Source organism: Neoarius graeffei, chromosome 16 (genome assembly GCF_027579695.1).
Source record: "Neoarius graeffei isolate fNeoGra1 chromosome 16, fNeoGra1.pri, whole genome shotgun sequence".
NCBI lineage: Eukaryota > Metazoa > Chordata > Actinopteri > Siluriformes > Ariidae > Neoarius > Neoarius graeffei.
This window is the reverse complement of record NC_083584.1, coordinates 45261083-45282896: the sequence shown is the minus strand read 5'-3', so window position 1 is coordinate 45282896 and position 21814 is coordinate 45261083. Positions and strand designations below refer to the sequence as shown.

The window sequence follows — 21814 nt, the reverse complement described above, 5'->3', positions numbered from 1 at the left end:
AACAGGTTTATTAAAAAAAATTGTGTACAGTAAGTGGAGCAGCAGTTTTTGGATTTAATGCACACTTAGTTTAAGTTACGGCTCCTGGAGGTAGGGTGTATGTTTCTCGCTTTCTGATAGGAGACTGAGCATACTAATAGCTAAGTTGTGTTTGCCCAGGCCTGCAGTGTGTCTGGGGGACCATGGCTCATACTCACAGCTGCCCTCACTGTGGGGGCTGAGATACCCGACACAGCAGTGAAAGGTTGTACAGCATGAGGAGATCCAAACAGTCATCCCCTACAGGCCTCCTATAGCTGAGGAAAGACACAGAGCATCTGACATGGACCCCATCTGCTCAGGCGGCCAACACGCTCACCTCACCTACACGTTTCACCACAGAATAATACTAGAAAAGCATGATAAACTGAAATTTGTAGTTAAGAAACGTAATGACCTACAAAATGAAATAGAAGTCCCTTAATACTTTCTGCCCTCAGTTTGACCAACTGTTCTTTATCTCCACCAGCCTGCAGTATAAGTCTGATTGCTTGTAAATAATGGTGTCTAGTGCAGTATGGTGATGAATAGGATTCCTCAAGTGAGGAGGAAAAAAAAAAAGGAGCTACAGCTGCTTATTGCATCCTCTTGCAATGACTTCTAATGAAGAGGAGTCCTGCGAAGAAGTCATTGAGACTAACTGCTCATTCACGGATTCATTGATTCTTCCCTCCACCACAGGTATCGGCTGGCGGGGCTCCCTGGTGAGTACCAACAGCAAAATATCACCAGCCCTGATATCAACTACTGCCTCATCACTGAACTCATCATCTGGACACAGTATGAGATCCAGGTGGCGGCGTACACAGGAGCAGGCCTCGGTGTCTTCAGCCAGCCTGTCGCTGAGTACACACTCCAGGGAGGTGAGACTTCAATCTCCTTCCTTTCTTTCTTTCTTTCTTTCTTTCTTTCTTTCTTTCTTTCTTTCTTTCTCCTTCTCTCTTTCGCTAGTGTTTCTCCTTTAAGGTGAACTTGCAGATGACGAGATGGAAAGTGGGGCAGCAAGACAAGAGCTGGCTAGAGACCATGATTTAGAGCAGGCTGGCCTTAAGCAGACATGGCATTCATTTCAAAAGCTGCAAACTCCTGCTGATGTTAATCCTGTTCAAAACTATTTCATCAATTATTCCTTGGGCACTTTTTTGATCCATTGCTATAAATTTCAATTCAACGACGAGACTGGGCAAAATCTGTTGCAGACGCATCTGATTGGTCATTTTGATGATTGAGAGCAAATGTACCGAAACCACACGGAGATACTTCATTTGCTGAATTTATCATGCTTGAAAAGGCTTCCTTTGTGCAGCTAAATGTTAGGCAGGCTGACTTCATTTCTTGGTGGCTTGCTTCAGTATCAAGATGAAAGTTAAAATCTGTAGCACAGACTTGGCTTTCCACTGTTAATGATTCGGTTAAATAAATGCATAGTTGGATCAGTTTCTCAGTTCTCATGTTAATTTTGTAAGATTTAAGGCAATTTTGAAGTCAAAGTGCATGCAAAGTCATGCATTTTGAATATGTAAGCATCTTTTAAGAGTGGGCTTTTAATTGGTTAACATTTGAATGAGGGTCTTTTCATCATAAGTTATTACAAGCTTGACTAGCAGTATGAAATGATATTTTCAGAAATATAGCAATCCTCTCAGAGTATTTATTAATTTGCTAATAATAATAATTATTATTACATATTAGATGCAGTAAATGTAGAAATTTTCACAAACACAGTCTGAAATTCTGTAGGTAGTGCTATACGTTATAATGTATGCTAGGAACACAGCAAATTCTCAGATTTAAGAATTACACTTCACAGCACTTCAAAAAAAAAACACAAGAAGTCTGGCTTAAAAAAAAGCATTCCTTTTGTTTTTATGAGGCACTTCTTCCAGCTGACATCAAATACAAATACACACAGCATATTAAGTTTTTTTTTTCTCAACTATACCTGATTGTGTCTTTCTCTTCAATTTACAAGTTTAAAAGCTTACGATATCTGAAAGCTAAAAAGGCAATACAACAAACAAATACAAAACTGTTGTTATTATTATTATTACTACCGTATTTCCTTAATTTCTATTTACAGGGCATGTACATTCACTTACATATATCAAAAAACAACAGACCTGAAGTCTACACTTGGCATTGAGAGCATCCAGTGACATCAGAAATAAGTGGTCATTAGACAAAGGCTACTGCATCCAGGACATTAGCTTTCATTCTCTGTGGGCCTTTTTCCTGATGGTAAAAGTAGACTTAGAGATCTTTTTGAAGTGCTTTTTGTAACCATATTTTCTCCAAACCAATTATTAACCTCCTTCAGGAACATGAAAAGAAAACAAATCATCCTGATCCATTATCATTTCACAGCAGAAATGTCTCAGCAAGCAAAGGTGGTAGATTGAATGAGGAATAAATAATGTTGCAGACTACAGTGAAATCATTATTAAGGTACTGTGTATCAGTGTTTCATAAGAGTTTGTTCCATAGCTGGGTCCAGTGGCAAGCAGAAAGGACTGACATTTTGGGACATTGTGATTGCCTTCTCTTGACTTCTGAAGCATAAATGTGAATTAATGCACAATTATTCTGAAATCTGAAAATTCTCAGTACTTATAGTGGAATGAGGGAAATACAAGAGGTCATGATTATTGTTCTTAGCATTTATTCATGCTTGGATATTTGTGTGTGATTGGATGAAGCCACTCACCATCATTAATGATTTGTTAGAGTTTCCCCAAGTAATCCCAGGAAAACATATTGCCTTCAGAAACTACACTGGAACTCACTAAGTTAGGAGAGAAATAAAGAACTGCTCCTTTTGTTTGTTTTTGACTAGTTCCTACAGCACCCCCTCAGGACGTAGAGGTTATTGCTGTCAACTCAACCACCATCAGATTTACTTGGAATCCACCACCTCAGCAGTTCATAAACGGCATTAATCAAGGTTACAAGGTAATCCATTTGTTTATTACTTAACACAGTTTTGTGTGGAGGATATAATCAGACCACATCTTGAGGAATGGCCCGGTTTTAATTAGATGTAAAAGGTTAAGTCTTTGAGCTTCACATTATGGCCCTGACAGTTGTGTGCTAGTTGTAGACAGGCCACATTATCACAGAACCTACCAGACATGTTAAATATATAAATGTGTGGTGCAGTAATAACATAAACAGTGGAGATAATTTGTAAATCAATGTTATGGTTCTGGGCGGCACAGTGGTGTAGTGGTTAGCACTGTCGCCTCACAGCAAGAAGGTCCAGGTTCAAGCCCCGTGGCCGGTGAGGGCCTTTCTGTGCGGAGTTTGCATGTTCTCCCCGTGTCCGTGTGGGTTTCCTCTGGGTGCTCCGGTTTCCCCCACAGTCCAAAGACATGCAGGTTAGGTTAACTGGTGACTCTAAATTGACCGTAGGTGTGAATGTGAGTGTGAATGGTTGTCTGTGTCTATGTGTCAGCCCTGTGATGACCTGGCGACTTGTCCAGGGTGTACCCCGCCTTTCGCCCGTAGTCAGCTGGGATAGGCTCCAGCTTGCCTGCGACCCTGTAGAACAGGATAAAGCGGCTAGAGATAATGAGATGAGATGCGATGTTATGGTTCTTCTCTTTGTCAGTTTTTCTCATCAGTAGGATAAGAGAAATGTACACTCAATTCTAGCCACATTCGTCAATTCATTTATGACATGGAGCCTAGCTTAGGTACACTGGGCAAAATGCAAGAATACACCCTGGATGGGATGCCAGTCCATTGTAGGGCATTATACTCACACATTCACATAATTGTTCATACCTAGGGGCAATTTAGCATAGCCAGTCTACCCCCCAGCATGTTTTTGGGAGGTAGGCGGAAACTGGAGAACCCAGAGGAAGCTCACATGGACATGTGGAAAACAAGTGAAAATCCACACAGACAGTGACATAAGCTCAGGATCAAACACTGCGAATTGTGGTAATGATTGTTGGCTACCTGCATTTGAACTTCAAGGATGCACCCAGTATTATATCCTCTGCAACTCTTCAGCATTTTTCACTTTGGTGTAGAAATCAGAGGAAGTGACCAAAGAAGCTATTCTGGGTCTGATGAGGTATATTTTGGCTTTGACTTGTCCCCTAGTAACATTCTAATGCTTCAGATGTATCAAGTATGGAGGCATCGATGACTGAAATTGAGCCAAAATATCTCTGAGGCTTTCTAATGGCTGGCTGCAGAACAGTTTTTAACCCTACCCATTTTCCTGTTAGTGGCTGAAGAATTAGCCAAATGTATTTTTTTAAGTTACAACCTCAATTCCAAAAAAGTCGGGACGTTGTATAAACTGTAAATAAAAACAGGTTGCAATAATTTGCCAATCTTAGAAACCCTATATTTCATTGAAAATAGTACAAAGACAACATATCAAATGTTGATACTGAGAAATTTTTTTTTTGCTCATTTTGATGTCAGCAACACGTTTCAAAAAAGTTGGGACAGGGGCATGTTTACCACTGTGTTGCTTCACCTCTACGTTTAACAACACTCTGCAAATGTTTGGGAACTGAGGAGACCCGTTGCTGTAGTTTTGAAAGAAAAATGTTGTCCCATTCTTGCCTGATATACAATTTCAGTTGCTCAACAGTTTGGGGTCTCCTTTGTCGTATTTTGCGCTTCATAATGTGCCAAATGTTTTAAATGGGAGACAGGTCTGGACTGCAGGCAGGCCAGTTTAGCACCCGGACTCTCTTACTACGGAGCCACGCAGTTTTAATATGTGCAGAAAGCAGTTTGCATTGTCTTGGTGAAAGAAGGAAGGCCTTCCCTGAAAAAGATTTTGTCTGGATGGTAGCATATTGCTCTGAAACATGTACTATATATCATTTAGTATTAATGATGCCTTCTCAGATGTACAAGCTGCTCATGCCATGTGCACTAATGCACCCTCATACCATCACAGATGCCGGGTTTTGAACTGTGCACTGATAACAAGCCGAATGGTCCCTCTCCTCTTTAGCCTGGAGGATGTGGTGTCCATGATTTCTACAAAAAATTTCTACTTTTGATTCATCAGAGCTCGGGACAGTTTTCCGCTTCGCCTCAGTCCATCATAAAAGAGCTCGGGCCCAGAGAAGGTGGTGGTGTTTCTGGATATTATTTATATCTGGTTTTAACTTGCATTTGTGGATGCAGTAACGAACTGTTTTCACAGATGATGGTTTTCTGAAGTGTTCCTGAGCCCATACAGTGATTTCCACTACAGGCACATGTCTGCTTTTAATGCCGTGTCTCCTGAGGGCCTGAAGATCACAGGCATCCAATGTCAGTTTTCAGCCTTGTCTCTTGCATACAGAGATTTCTCCAGATTCTCTGAATCTTTTAATGATATTATGTACCATAGATGATGTGATCCACAAATTCTTTACAATTTTACATTGAGGAGCATTATTCTTAGATTGTTGCACTGTTTGCCCACGCAGTCTTTCACAGAGCGGTGAACCCCTCCCCATCTTTACTTCTGAGATGCTCAGCCTCTCTGGGATGCTCTTTTTATACCCAATCATGTTATTAACCTGTTGCCAATTAACCAAATCAGTTTTTTTTTTAAAAACACTGCACAACTTTTTCAGTCTTTTGTTGCCCCGTCCCAACTTTTCTGAAACATGTTGCTGACATCAAATTCAAAAATGAGCATATATTTTTCAAAAAACAATAATTTCTCAGTTTCAACATTTGATATGTTGTCTTTGTACTATTTTCAATGAAATATAGGATTTCCATGATTTGTAAATCTTCACATTCTGTTTTTTATTTATGTTTTACACAGTGTCCCAACTTTTTTGGAATTGGGATTGTAGATGTCCACAAATTATTTTTGGGAATAGTGTTCAGTCATTTTTCAGTCAGTTCACCTTGAGATCATACACATATTTTGCCAAACAATAAATTTGCTACGGTGAGTGACAGTTTTGGACAAGATAGTCTAACCTCATTCTTTGTGGTTGTTCTGGTATGTTGATCATTTTGATGTCTACGCTAGCTCATTTTACTGACATTATAACTAGCAAACTGGTACAAGTGACCAAAGTGATGGCATGAACCACGGCAGATAGCACTTGCTAGATTCCATAATTATTTAAATTGTATGACCTATATGTATGATCTAACACATGAAGTAGCTTGGTCAGGTTAGCCATTCAGTCCTTTTTTAAGTGTATTCCACCAACAGAGTGTGTAGCTTATTCAGATACTGTCATTTAGAAAACAGTCTGATTCTGTGTGTTACTTCTTGAAATACACCTGCAGGTTGGACACTTCAGAATTTCGTGCTTCGATTGGTGCGACAAGAGACAAAAATAGGCAGGAAGGTTGGGGGTTGTTTAGAGTCCTGTCTGAATGACACTTCTCTCTATCTCACTCTCTCAATCTCGATCTCATTCTATCTCGCTAACTGTCAGCTAATGGCTTGGCCTGAACACTCTCCTGAAGCCACCACAGTTATGACCATCACCCCCGATTACCATGGTACCCGTCATCAGGGCTACATCAGTGGCCTGAAAAAGTTTACTTGGTACCTCACCTCAGTGCTGTGCTTCACCACGCCAGGAAATGGCCCTCGCAGCTCTCCAAAACTCGTCCAAACGCATGAGGACAGTGAGTATTGACCATCCTCCCACTCCTCCCATGTCAGATCTAAGCCATGGCAGAGATCTTAAGACTTCTTGTGCTCGTTAATTGCCTAAAGACCAAAATACCCCTGTTTTGTGTTTAATTATTATGCCATGCCACTGTGATGTGTGTGACTTTACACTGGGTCTGCTGCTGCTGTTTTGTGGCTGCAAAGAGCAAGGTGCAGAATACTAATTGTCAAAAGCTTAAAAAGTGACATTAATTAAATGCATTGTTCCAGAAATATAATGTCAACATGCTTCGACATTTCAGAGTGCGCATAAATGCATCCGTAATTGTACAAGTGAGGGTAATTTGATTAGCTCATCAGTAGTTGTTGCTATAGAGAGCCGGCAGTGCAGTGCAATGTGTCAGAATGCAGTATTAGGCAGGATAAACTCTAACATTTTTTGTTTTGTTTTTTTCATTGTGCGTGTGTGTGTGTGTGTGTGTGTGTGTGTGTGTGTGTGTGTGTACACCTCAGTTCCAGGCCCTGTAGGACGTCTGAGCTTTACTGAAATCCTAGACACGTCTCTGCGTGTCAGCTGGGAGGAGCCTGTGGAGAAAAATGGAATCATTACAGGTAGGTTTTGTCCTACATATTGTGCTTCCACGTCAAACAGCAGCTCCTTGCTTGCAGTACAGTACCCCTGGGAAGCTTATGCTTTGAAAAAGCCCAGCCTTATTTTAGTCATCAGGATGAGTTAAGCATCACCCCTTCTAGCCAAAATCCCTTGGCATATTTTCACATTACTAAAGCTGCGTTTGAAAAGCCAAACCACTGCTTAACGTTCATTTCTTTAATTGATATTTCTTTGTGTGTAAATGAAATCAGTTTTCTCCATCTCTCTAGTCGAACAGTTCATTTCAAAGCACAGGTGAGATGCATATACATCTGCTTAACACTTCACTGGTTTTTCACACAAAGGATATTTATTTATTTATATTGCAACACCCTGTAGGCCAACTGGCCTGTCAGTTGCTAGCCTCTTACAAGGTTGTCTGCATCTATCGTGAGCACACTTCATTTACTGCCAGATTGCTAGGCCTGTGGCAGCTTTGCCAGACTCCACGGAGAAAAACTCCACACGCAAAAAAAGTCCGAGTCAGCTACTGGGCTTGAACCCAGAACCTTCTTACTGCGAGGCAACAGTGCTAACCACTGCACCACCATGCCACCCAAGTGGTTATTACATTTACATTTATGGTATTATAATTTTCAGGACAGTTACCAGAAACAATTCAGTTCCAAAAACTCTGCACTGAAAAGAACTGTGTGTGTGTGTGTGTGTGTGTGTGTGTGTGTGTGTGTGTGTGTGTGTGTGTGTATGCGCATCTCATCTTACGATTACTAGTTACCACCAGGAATGAACAAATTTCAAATGCATAAAAAAAAAAAATCAGTGTTCTGCATTATTCGGCAAAAGATGTTGTGGATCCAGTGAGATGAAAGAGTTCCTCCCACACACACTCAATAGAGAGAAAAAGAGATGAAGACGAATGTTTGAGCAATACGATGATACTGGACATAGATTAAACAGCCCCTGTGAAGGAAAGGCATTGAATGTAGATTAAGGGCACGGAGACGGATGAGATTAGAAGCGCATTTGAAGGAACGGCTCTTGTCTATATCAGTATACACAGCATGGGTACCCTTTGAATGCTTTATGCTTGTTTTCAAGCCGGGTGTCTCGGTGCAAAGCTTGATTTATGAGTGCCTCAATGAAACAGGACATTCAGTGATTGGAAACAGTGCTGACTGTGGTGGAAAATACTCCCAATAAACAGCAAATTACACAGGACCTCTGCTAGCTATTAGTCTCCGTTAGATCCAGGTTAGGTAACAGGGTCCAAGGTCTGAACCCGTCAGTCCCCCGTCTCAACCAGCAGAGACTATAAAATTGTTTAGTTCTAACCGGAGCCTCTGAAAAATTCCCTTTCTGCTCTGGACCCAAGCAAGCATTTGTCATACTTTGGAGTTCATGAAATGAGGATTTCGAAGTGATCTTATTCCCAGAAGCTGTTAGCTGGTTAGTGATTATGACTCAACGACTCAAAGGCCTTGTTTACACTTTGTTTATGCTCGGTCCTCTCCATGTTTTGGGCGTTGGCGCGCTGTCATCAAAACAACCACCAGTTCCTGCATTGATGCACTGATGCGTTCCTTTTCAGGGACGCATTAGCATTTACGGTACAAATGATGTGTGGTGAAATGCATCCCAGACCATTTTGGCAAGTGGTTTTAGTGAATGCGTCTTGAATGCATCTTGGTGGTCGTTTACACTTGGATCTAGCACTGTCTACTTATGATCCGACCACCCAAAACGCATTTTAAAACCAAGTATAAACAGGGTCAAAGTGCTGTCCTGTACCATGTTTTGTTTTTATTTTTTCCAGGTTACCTGTTGTCCTGGGAGGCACAGGGGCAGAAGGAATCACGTGTCGAGCGCACCATGTCCAATAGCACACTGGAGTACAAGGTGACCGGCCTCACCTCTCTCACCACCTACACCTTAGAGGTTGCAGCCATGACTGGTGCAGGCATGGGCACACTCTCGTCTTCCACTATTTCCTCTGGTGTGCCCCCAGGTGAGATGCTTTCAACAAAGAAAGCTCCAACAGCACCTTTGTTTCAACACAGATGATTTTCTCCAGGCTCTGCGATCATTTACACACATTCGCAATTCCGATGTAATAATAACCAGAGCATTTCTGAAATTAAATTAGGTGTTTGCATAAACATACTGTACAGTTGCCTAATTATGTGTGCTACATGAGTGTACTGTATCAAATCAGCCTCATTTACCTGATTTCCTACCCATTATACAGCACCTTAGTTTGGGTATAAAATCACTCATTGATTACAAAGAATTACTCCACACTAAACTGCCATTTCCTCATGAGACTGTACAACAGGACTTGCGTTACTCATCTGGAGCTCGTCATCCTCAGCTTGTGGTTATGATTATTTTTTATGTTGGCTTTTCCACTAAGAAGCTGGCAAGTTCCTGTACATGCTCATTTATAAATCAAACCCTGGTGCAAAGGAGAAATATTCACTTAAACCACTCCAGAAGCCGATTTTCTCTCAGAGAAAAGAGACACGTGTTTAAGTGGCTAAATGCCAAGCTGGAGCCATAATGCCTTCTGATAAATGGCATATTGTGAGACATTAAAGGAACAGACAGCTATGAAGCTCAGTGGGGATTTCAGACAGATGCACGGCTGTTGTCTGTTATTTGATTGAATTCCGAAGTAATTCCATCAAAGTTTCTTAAAATTAAACGCGAGCCTTTTTATCACAGCACTTGAAGGAAAAAGAGTTTTGAAGGGCTTCGTGATATATCGCCTTGATTTTATTTGAAGATGTTCACAGAAGCGATTAAATAATGCAATGAACTAAATAGTTCAGAAGTGATTGACTCCTTCTATTAAATGGTTCCTGTCATTTTCTTTGAAGTAAAAGGTTTATAATGGCTCTTTGTAATTACAGAACTTCCTGGACCCCCTACAAACCTCCAAATCTCCAAAATCAGCCCACGATCTGCCACTTTGAAATTCCGGGCAGGGGATGATGGGAAAACATCCATCTCTAAATGGATTGTGGAGGGACAGGTAAGTGGTTCAGGACATTTTTCATTTTCCAATCTCGGGTATAATACTACAAGGTGTGTCAAGTATGTCGAAAGATGCATCTAGTCATCTGTAACTGTTATAATAACAAATGGAAAAATATGCTCCGAGTTGGCGATTTGAGTTCAGACGATGCATCAGTATTTACGTGGGGAAAGTTTGGCTTCCACAGGTATTTAAGATGCTGTCCGCAGGTATTGAGATTATTAAAATTACCTACATGTGGTTCATGCCTCCAAGGTTGCCTGATTTTTCTTGGGTGGTGGTGCCTGAGAAGGAGTTTTTCAGTAGTAGATTGCCTTCTTTAAACACAAGCTCCTGCCTAGGATAACAGAGTTAAAATTCCCTGTTGAAATCTGGCATAGAAAATGCAGACTGAAGAAGGAACTTCTTTGCTCTTTTTTTTTTCTTTGCTGTCAAATGTAATACTAAAAGCAAGACGCAGTGAAGATGATGTCTTATGAAAGAAAAGACAAGCAAGGCAAGCAGGAGTCTATTATATTGCCATCAATATATTGCAGCATGAATAGTCTTAGGTGCATTTATCACATTAGTCAGTGCAGATCTTGTTTAGTTTAACAATATGGACTCCACCCTCATTCGACAGCTTTTATAAAACAGCATTTGATCCAGCACATCATAATATTTTGCATAATTGCCTCGAGGTACAGTGGATGTGTTGCAGCCACTGACAGGACAAGACACCAAAAATGTTCATTTTATTTACAGTTAAGTGTGCGCATGATTAAATGCGGTCACAAGATATGATGCGATTTTATTGCTCTTTTAATTCACAATTTTTATTTTGTCAAATTATTAACATAACGTTTTGGTTTATTACACGTGCACCCATCCACCTGCTGTTTGATGCGGTTCTCTAATCAGCCGATCCCTTGACAGCAGCACAATGCATCAAATCCTGCAGATACAAATCAAGAGCTTCAGTTAATGTTCACTTCAAACATCAGAACGGGAAAAATTGTGATCTCGAAGTGTGATTTTCACTGTGGCATGGGTGTTGGTTTGAGCCAGATGGACTGGTTTGAGTATTTCAGAAACTGCTGATCTCCTGGGGTTTTCACACACAACAGTCTCTAGAGTTTACACAGAATGGTGCAAAAAAACAAAAAAAACATTGAGTGAGCAACAGTTCTGTAGGTGGAACCAAATGCTTGTTGATAAGAGAGGTCAGAGGAAAATGGCCAGATTGGTTTGAGCTGCCAGGAAGGATATAATAACTCATATAATCACTCTTTACAACCGTGGTGAGCAGAAAAGCATCTCAGCAGGCAACAGCAGAAGACCACATTGGGTTCCACTCCTGCAGCCAAGAACAGGGATCTTAGAATCAAGAACAAGTTCCTATTAAAGTGGCCAGTGAGTGTATTTGTGCATTTTATATAGCCTTTGAATGGCAAGTATTTACAGCCCAAAACATGCATTTCAGTGTACCATATTGTGGTGCTATCAAACTGTTAGACACTGCTCCGTTCTCAAGCCAATATTTTACAAGACGGATAGGCTATAGTGTCCAAGGTCAGAATTGCAGGTAACTGTGACACACCTCTTTTTTTCCAGCAGTGCTTAAGTGCATAATTATATATGAGGTCTGAATACTACTCCTCAGCATGTGCACTTGACTCAATTTTGAATTCTTACTCTGTTATCACAGGACTTTGTGAATATCCTGTGCATCATTTGGCAAGTTGTGTTTTGGTACGCATGCTGAAAAAACTTGAGCTGCTGTCCGCCCCACTTACGCTGCTGGCAACTTCTGGAAAAGTAATGATAGATTGAATTATAGTAGTGGCTTGTAATTTGTAATTGACTTAACCTTCAAGACAGGCGCTGGCCCCTGACTTGCAGAGGGATGCTCAGCCTTTCATCTAGCGCCACTTGAATTGCTAAGTTGATTGAGGCAGGGTTATCTACAGCTGCAGAAATCTGTCAGTGATGGAGAGAGGGAGAGAGGGGAGTGAGAGGGAGAAAGAGGGAGGGGTGTGAGCTGCTGAGTACACACCCTCTATGAAATACAGCAGCAGTGACTAGCATAAGGTGGAACGCGTCAAACATCGATCACATTGGCATAAATGCTTACCATATCCAGTACACCCCATTGGTCATCGTAAATCTCTCTGAGTGCTGCAAGCTTTGATTGGTTCAGGCCTGGCTCGCACTTCCGAATTGTACCAGAAACATCTGGTACTGTGCTGCATGGTGAACACTTTAAACTGCAAGATTGTCTTTTTAGCCTCACATACCTGACTAATTGTAATCAGTATCCTAAATCTGCGCTGTACCTTCACCTACACTCTGGTTTATTTAACAGTAGACTTTATTATTATTATTATTATTATTATTATTTCCTTCACAGTACTGTACATATGTACTGGTGAGTCCTGTGCTGGCCACAACAAGTAGTCTCAGCAGTCCAGGGTCCTATGGAGGATCCTCGCTGATCCAAGCAGAACAGTCTTCTGCATAGTAAAGGGTTTCAACCCTACATGGATCTTGCTCAAATATCCTTCTAGTCTGTCGGTGAAGCTACCCAGCACTCCTATAACAATTGGGCTGATAACAACTTCATCTTCCACAGGGTCTTGATCTCTATAGCCAGATCACAATACTTCTCGATCTTCTCGTCCTCCTTCAGCGCGATCCTACTATCACCTGGGCAAGCAACATCAATGATGTGACACACTTTCTCGTCCTTATCTATCACCACAATATCGGGTCTGTTGTGCAGGTGCCTCTTATCCGTCTGGATTGTAAAATCACACAATACCTTCGCATGGCTGTTCTCTATAACTGGCTCGGGATTGTGTTCGTACCATTTCTCCTCGCATTTCATGTCATATTGCTTACACAGATCCCAGTGGATGGCCTTGGCTACATTATCATGTCTACGTTTGTACTCCGACTGTGCTAGCTTGGAGCATTCACTTAGAAGGTGGTTCACTGTTTCATCCTTACCCCTGCACAGTCTACATAGGGATTCTTTCTGAGACTTGTCAATTTTGGTCTTGATCGCATTAGTTCTGAGTGACTGACTCTGTGCGGCCATGATCAGTCCTTTGGTGTGTTTTTTCAGATGATCTTTGTCTAACCACACCCAACTTTTCTCGCTTGTGATCCCATCCATCTCCCTCATAAACTGGCCATGAAGTTGGTTCTCTCTGACTTCCTTCAGCCGTTCCTCGCACTTTCTCTTCTTATACTCCTTGCAGTTCTTTCAACAGCCAGGCATACCTTCCCGTGCTGCTGTCGGCAGTCTCTCACTGCTCCCCACTACATAGGTCATAAGTCCAATTTCTGCCTGGTCTATGCAGTCCTCAATGACAATCAGGCCCCTGCCACTGCTTTTTCTTGGCAGATAGATCCGCGCAACACTATCCCTTGGATGGAAAGCACTGTACATGGTGAGGTATTTCCTAGTCTTCCGATCTAGTACCCTAAGCTCTTCTCGGGTCCAGTCAATGAAGAAGAAGAGAGGGTCCCATATACGATTTGTACATTGGGGGAGTGCCTGTTAGAGAGCGCACTTGTCCTGGGCCATCGGCATAGTGAGGTAGGGTGGCCAGTTCCTTTCCTCGCTGCCTTACTTCCCCCAGTGTTTCCACCAGGTCCCCATTCACTGCTGGGTGGACAGGGAGCGAGCCCCAGATCCCCGTCGAGCCGAGGCTCGAACCGGGGACCGTTCGCTTAGTGGTCAAGCGCTCTAACCACTTGGCCACTTCGCCTCCGTCCAGTCAATAAAGATGGCTGAATATCTCATCAAGGAAACTGCCCAGGTGTTGACACCACTAATGACATTTGCCCCGTCTATTTTGGACTGTAGCAGCTTACGGACTCTCCTGAGGTATTCTTTCGTCAGGATCCTCTTCATTTCATCTCGTTGGAATTCATCTGCCTCAAGCACTCCGAGGTGTTTGTAGCTTGCTCCCCTTTCCAGGTTCTTGATCTCTGTCCCATCTGGGAGCTGGATTCCTTCTGCATCGGATATCCTCCCTCTCTTTATAACAAGCTTGGCGCATTTCGTGACTCCAAAGTCCATGCCCACATCTGTACTAAATATCCGGACAGTGTTCACAAGAGATTCCAGGCCTTTTTTCTGACTTTGCATAGAGTTTAAGGTCATCCATATAGAGTAAATGGTTAACCTTTTCTCCACTGAGGTCATATCCATCACTAGTCTTCCTTAGGAGTAGGCTTAGTGGGATGAGTGAGACCACAAACAGCAAAGGCAGTTAGGCATCCCCTTGAAAAATGCCTCTGTTGATCTTGACTTCTCCAATTGGCGTGGACATTGAGTGGAGCTCAGTTCTCCAATCCTCCATGCTCTTAAACAGCAGGCTCTTTATGTTCGGTACTATCCCAAACATATCTAAGCACTCCTTTATCCAGGAGTGGGGGAGCATGTCATATGCCTTTCGGTAGTCAGTCCAGGCCATGAGTAGGTTCTTCTTGCCAGCCCTCACACTCTTCATGATCATTTTGTCAATGAACAGGAGGTCGTGTTCTCCTCTCAAACTTTTTCGTGTGCCTTTTTACTCCTCTGGAAGGAGATCCATGTCATCCATAAAGCAGTACACATCTTCCGCAATCATCCCGGTGAGGAGTTTCCACATTAGTGATAGGCACGTTATCGGCTTATAATTGCTGGCGTCACTTCCTAAGCTGGGATCTTTTTGACAAAGAGCAGTGTCCTTCCTTTCGTCATCCATTTAGGTACCTCCCCTACCTCCAAGCAAGCATTCAGTTGGTATAATAATAATAATAATAATAATAATAATTGATTATTATTATGGCAGCACGGTGGTGTAGTGGTCAGCACTGTTGCCTCACAGCAAGAAGGTCCTGGGTTCAAGCCCAGTGGCCGATGGGAGCCTTTCTGTGTGGAGTTTGCATGTTCTCCCCGTGTCTGTGTGGGTTTCCTCCGGGTGCTCCGGTTTCCTCCACAGTCCAAAGACATGCAGGTTAGGTTAATTGGTGGCTCTAAATTGACTGTAGGTATGAATGTGAGTGTGAATGGTTGTGTGTCTCTATGTGTCAGCCCTGCGATGACCTGGAGACTTGTCCAGGGTGTACCCTGCCTCTCACCCATAGTCAGCTGGGATAGGCTCCAGCTTGCCCGCGACCCTGCAAAGGATAAGCAGTTACAGATAATGGATGGATGGATGGTAACATCAGAAGTTCAGGGATTCAAGCCCTGGCACCACTGGGCTGTCACTGTTGGACCCTTGGGCAAGGTCCTTAACCCTACCCAATCAACCCTGTCCATATCGACCCCACATAGAGGTGGGAAAAACATGTAGATAACCAACCAACCATGACTATATTGATCATTTTTTTATTTAATATGAACATATGGTGTGCAGGTGGGCAGCACTGGCGAAGAAGAAGAATGGAAGGTGCTGTATGAGAAGGAGAATGATCCAGAAGCTCAGGTCCTGGAGGTGCCTAACCTGACTCCATTTACACACTACAGGTCAGTAACAACACCCACCACAATCCAAGAACCCTTCCTGATTTACCATGCTACTACAGTTGTGGTGTTTGTTTTCCTCACCATCAGCGTGTGATAAACTATAGCATCTTTATGCCTTTCCTCATCTCTGCAATTTGTGTCAGAACTTATGCATGTTGGAGTCATTTGTTTGACTGCTTGATAAAATAATAATAATAAATAATAGAGAACTTTTTCATGATACATGATTTTCAAAAAGGACCTCATAAATAAATAAATAAATAAATACATTCACAGTTTATGCTAAGTGCACAAATAAGCAATTAAAATGAGGCTCCTAGTGCCTGAGCGCTTCTGCTGCCTAAACAGCTGTTTCATTTCTACCGTAATCAGTGCTTTTTACCCTGTAACCATGACTGCTGGTACAGATATTGAATGGGAAGGTTCAGAGTCATTTAACTACCCACCAGTAACTCGCCAGTACTGTTATGAAATACCGGTACTGTTATTGACCCTTATAGCATGGAGTCTCATTGTGGAGGCATGCAGCAATAATATGCACACACACACACACGATAAGGAAAAGGGAAAAAACTTATTGCTCTGTTGTTTGTTGGAGGATGTGTTTATTTACGTCTAGTCTCATTTTGGGGGGGAAAAACATTGAAAATAATAAATTATTGAGAAAATAATCCACCTCATTCATTTTTATTATACCCACCCTTAGATGTCACATGTGCCTTCTCAAACACTGCTGATGATTATTAAACCTCATCTCATCTCATTATCTCTAGCCACTTTATCCTGTTCTACAGGGTCGCAGGCAAGCTGGAGCCTATCCCAGCTGACTACGGGCGAAAGGCGGGGTACACCCTGGACAAGTCGCCAGGTCATCACAGGGCTGACACATAGACACAGACAACCATTCACACTCACATTCACACCTACGGTCAATTTAGAGTCACCAGTTAACCTAACCTGCATGTCTTTGGACTGTGGGGGAAACCGGAGCACCCGGAGGAAACCCATGCGGACACGGGGAGAACATGCAAACTCCACACAGAAAGTCCCTCACCGGCCACAGGGCTCGAACCCGGACCTTCTTGCTGTGAGGCGACAGCGCTAACCACTACACCACAGTGCCGCCATATTATTAAACCTATTTCTAGAAATTTTAAAAATTAGCTCCAGACTTTATTCACCTGTTTTTTTTTCTTCTTGTGATCGCATTTGTGGTTCCCCTAAAGTTAAAAAAAAATCTACAGTGGTGCTTGAAAATTTGTGAACCCTTTAGAATTTTCTATATTTCTGCATAAATATGACCGAAAACATCATCAGATTTTCACACAAGTCCTAAAAGTAGATAAAGAGAACCCAGTTAAACAAATGAGACAAAAAATATTATACTTGGTCATTTATTTATTGAGGAAAATGATCCAATATTACATATCTGTGAGTGGCAAAAGTATGTGAACCTTTGCTTTCAGTATCTGGTGTGACCCCCTTGTGCAGCAATAACTGCAACTAAACGTTTGCGGTAACTGTTGATCAGTCCTGCACACCGGCTTGGAGGAATTTTAGCCCATTCCTCTGTACAGAACAGCTTCAACTCCGGGATGTTGGTGGGTTTCCTCACATGAACTGTTCGCTTCAGGTCCTTCCACAACATTTCAATTGGATTAAGGTCAGGACTTTGACTTGGACATTCCAAAACATGAACTTTATTCTTCTTTAACCATTCTTTGGTAGAACGACTTGTGTGCTGAGGGTTGTTGTCTAGCTGCATGACCCACCTTCTCTTGAGATGCAATGTACAGATGTCCTGACATTTTCCTTTAGAGAATTTGCTGGTATAATTCAGAATTCATTGTTCCATCAATGATGGCAAGCCGTCCTGGCCCAGATGCAGCAAAACAGGCCCAAACCATGATACTACCACTACCATATTTCACAGATGGGATAAGGTTCTTATGTTGGAATGCAGTGTTTTCCTTTCTCCAAACATAATGCTTCTCATTTAAACCAAAAAGTTCTATTTTGCTCTTATCTGTCCACAAAACATTTTTCCAATAGCCTTCTGGCTTGTCCACATGATCTTTAGCAAACTGAAGATGAGCAGTAATGTTCTTTCTGGAGAGCAGTGGCTTTCTCCTTGCAACCCTGCCATGCACACCATTGTTGTTCAGTGTTCTCCTGATGGTGGACTCATGAACATTAACATTAGCCAATGTGAGAGAGGCCTTCAGTTACTTAGAAGTTACCCTGGGGTCCTTTGTGACCTCGTCTACTATTACACGCCTTGCTTCTGAAGTGATCTTTGTTGGTTGACCACTCCTGGGGAGGGTAACAATGGTCCTGAATTTCCTCCATTTGTACACAATCTGTCTGACTGTGGATTGGTGGAGTCCAAACTCTTTAGAGATGGTTTTGTAACCTTTTCCAGCCTGATGAGCATCAACAACGCTTTTTCTGAGGTCCTCAGAAATCTCCTTTGTTCGTGCCATGATACACTTCCACAAACATGTGTTGTGAAGATCAGACTTTGATAGATCCCTGTTCTTTAAATAAAACAGGGTGCCCACTCACACCTGATTGTCATCCCATTGATTGAAAACACCTGACTCTAATTTCACCTTCAAATTAACTGCTAATCCTAGAGGTTCACATACTTTTGCCACTCACAGATATGTAATATTAGATCATTTTCCTTAATAAATAAATGACCAAGTATAATATTTTTGTCTCATTTGTTTAACTGGGTTCTCTTTATCTACTTTTAGGACTTGTGTGAAAATCTGATGTTGTTTTAGGTCATGTTTATGCAGAAATATAGAAAATTCTAAAGGGTTCACAAACTTTCAAGCACCACTGTACTTCAAGCCATTTGTTAATAGCACATTGAATCTTTTAGTTATTTATTTCTCATGAAAAAGAATGAGGGCCCTGTCTCATACCCTGTTTCTTTTTTTTTTAAGCACTGGTTTATCAGGACTTTTTCTGTGTGTTGCTGCAGGTTCCGCATGCGTCAGGTGAACATCGTGGGCTCAAGCGAGGCGAGTGAGCCATCTCGGGTGATCCAGACTCTTCAGGCTCCTCCTGATGTCGCTCCCAGCAGCGTGAGCGTCCGTACGGCCAGTGAGACCAGTGTGTGGTTCCGCTGGGTGGTACGTACAAGCTCCTCACTTTGTGTTCTGCCAATTTCACATGCTGTGTTTTTTAAACACATCCTCATTTACTGTCTCTCATAACTCAGAAGGTCTGTTTCACCAAGAAGCTACAAGGGTGAGGAGAAGTGTGTGTGTGTGTGTGTGTGTGTGTGTGTGTGTGTGTGTGTGTGTGTGTGTGTGTGTGTGGGGCCTTGAAATGAAGTGATGGGGATCCTCACAAAGGGGAAATGGCAAGGGAATGTCAGGATATATTGAAAAAAAGCATTAGCACTTTAGTTTGGCAGAAGTATAATTTTCTGGTATGAAGCCAGCAGGCTGCCAAAAATTTGGTTGGGTGTAAATGGGTTTTTGCCAGTTTGCTACTTTCATGGTCAGAAACAAATGTGCTGGCACTGGGGATGTGGCATTAAAAAACCCATCAGCTCAGTGGTATTTTTTTAAACATTCTTTGAACCAGAATTGTACTTGTGTTTGATGATTTGTGCCAAAATTACCTTTTTCTAATCTTAAAGCTAGACTGCCTTTCAGATTTTTCAAGTGTAGGTCATAAAAAGAATTTCCCCTGACACCCAATTATTTTTGTTTAGTGGACCGAAAGCTACTGAATTTGAATCACAGACTTCCAATTTTAATAGGTTTTTTTTTAAATAGAACAATTAATGAATTTAGGGCCAGGTGGCTCTAAATTCTCCGATATTTTTTCCTGCTTCAGTATGACCCAATTGAAGATACTACGCCATGCATCACATGGTGGACTTTCCCTGTTCACACAAGGCATTGTGGGATACAAATTTGAAACAGGAGAGAAAAATGGAGGAAGCAAATGAAACATGAACGACTGACTACAGTAACGTAAAGTGAGAAGAAAAGACGTTATATTGTGAAGGAAAGGAAACGCAGGACCAAGCTAATAAATATCGGCAGTCAGCGAGCGCCTCGGTGTGATCAGCTGTTCGTTTAGCGACAGAATGATGTAACTGTTAGTGCACGGTCAAGGTAATGCAACACTGGATGCCAGCTGCCGTAAAACCCAAAAGAGGAGGAAAAGAAGAAGGTAAACCTGCGCATGAGCACACGGACTTCCTCTGTCTGCTTGACTTCGCGAAGCGAGCGATTTCATGCACATTATTTGCTCGGGAATCCTTTCAAATTAAATAACTTCCCAGCCATAGGATAGCCTGATATTTTGTGAGATATTACAAAAATAAACGTATATCACAATGACCAAATTTCAGAGGGAACTAAATTTCACCGAGTTTATGAAATTGAAAGGCTGTATAGCTTTAAGCAGTGGAGCACAGCTCTCCGCCAAGGACAATAATCAACTCTTCTCTGATATGCAAATTTGCAACCGCAACCCCTTTATACTGTATATCTGAATATATTTCCCAAATTATTAGAATTATGTGCCTGCATGTGTATCCCAGAGGATTAGTGATACCAGTGAATGGGGATTGTAATATGGAGTCATCATATTTCTACATTGGTTATGTTTTGTCATTATTTAACTTTTTGTAAGATGTGGTTTGGTATCTCACAATCTTAGCGAAAGGGAAAATAAACTTGTGGATCTGCCCTGTGACTCGGATCCATTCCAAAATGTAACAGGTTCTTCCTTGGCCCATGCTACACCCTTCCACCAAGTTTCATGGAAATCGGGTTGTTAGGTTTTGCACAATCCTGCTTAACCCTTTGGTGACTGACCCCTTGAAAATGGTTCCTCCAGGAACCATGACATTTCAGTTGTCAAGACAACGGAAAAACTAAAATACAAATACAAGAGCATTTTGTTTTGTGCACAAGAGCATTGTGACGTATCTTTCTGTTTTTGTATTTTAGTTTTTCCGTTGTCTTGACAACTGAAATGTCATCGTTCCTGGAGGAACCATTTTCAAGGGGTCAGTCACCAAAGGGTTAAAGACAGACAAATAAACTGCACCAAAAAAACCAGAACCTCCTTGGTGGAGGTAAACAGAAGTGTATCTGTTGTAGTGGGTTTGCTTCAAAGCTATACAATCCACATCTCGTGCAGCCGAGAGGCCAAAACACCTGAATAGTATTGTAAAACATGGAGCTTTCTGAATTGACAGGCAAATAGAGCAGCCAACTTGTCCTCATTGGTTGGATATTGGTGGTCCACAGAGCCTTGGACTCCACAGAACCTGTTTTTATTTTAGCTGATAATTGGTTTTATGGGGCGGCACGATGGTGTAGTGGTTAGCGCTGTCGCCTCACAGCAAGAAGGTCCGGGTTCGAGCCCCGTGGCCGGCGAGGGCCTTTCTGTGTGGAGTTTGCATGTTCTCCCCGTGTCCGCGTGGGTTTCCTCCGGGTGCTCCGGTTTCCCCCACAGTCCAAAGACATGCAGGTTAGGTTAACTGGTGACTCTAAATTGACCGTAGGTGTGAATGTGAGTGTGAATGGTTGTCTGTGTCTATGTATCAGCCCTGTGATGACCTGGCGACTTGTCCAGGGTGTACCCCGCCTTTCGGCTGTAGTCAGCTGGGATAGGCTCCAGCTTGCCTGCGACCTTGTAGAACAGGATAAAGCGGCTAGAGATGATGAGATGAGATGAATTGGTTTTATTGAAGCTGTCCGAATGGGAGAAGATACTGTTACGAATCACTGACCATGCTGTACTTTTACATCTACAAGACTTGAAGTAGAGCATGTCTTAGGGTTTTTCTTTTTTTGCACTACAACAAATGATGCTGTTGGAGCTTGGCTTGGTATTCTTCTACGACATTATAAAATGGCAGTCTCTCGCTGGTGCAGTTTTATCATTCAGTACTTTAAAAATAAAAGGTAAAACCTTCGAGAGATTCTCATTCTAGTACTAAATCCTACTCTTATTGAAAAACGTTACCATGTGTACTTC

General features: G+C 42.1%; 1 protein-coding gene across 4 annotated transcripts in view; it reads left to right on the top strand.

Moving 5' to 3' along the window:
- Nucleotides 1-21814, top strand: part of sdk1a (sidekick cell adhesion molecule 1a) — a 539170-nt gene that overhangs the window by 434097 nt on the left and 83259 nt on the right. For all 4 annotated transcript variants that reach the window (XM_060943068.1, XM_060943067.1, XM_060943066.1 and 1 more), the window contains 8 exons: nucleotides 721-902; nucleotides 2873-2988; nucleotides 6462-6657; nucleotides 7157-7255; nucleotides 9070-9261; nucleotides 10166-10287; nucleotides 15684-15793; nucleotides 18786-18936. In XM_060943068.1, coding sequence (XP_060799051.1) covers nucleotides 721-902; nucleotides 2873-2988; nucleotides 6462-6657; nucleotides 7157-7255; nucleotides 9070-9261; nucleotides 10166-10287; nucleotides 15684-15793; nucleotides 18786-18936 — 1168 coding nt within the window. The remainder of the gene's footprint in view (nucleotides 1-720; nucleotides 903-2872; nucleotides 2989-6461; nucleotides 6658-7156; nucleotides 7256-9069; nucleotides 9262-10165; nucleotides 10288-15683; nucleotides 15794-18785; nucleotides 18937-21814) is intronic.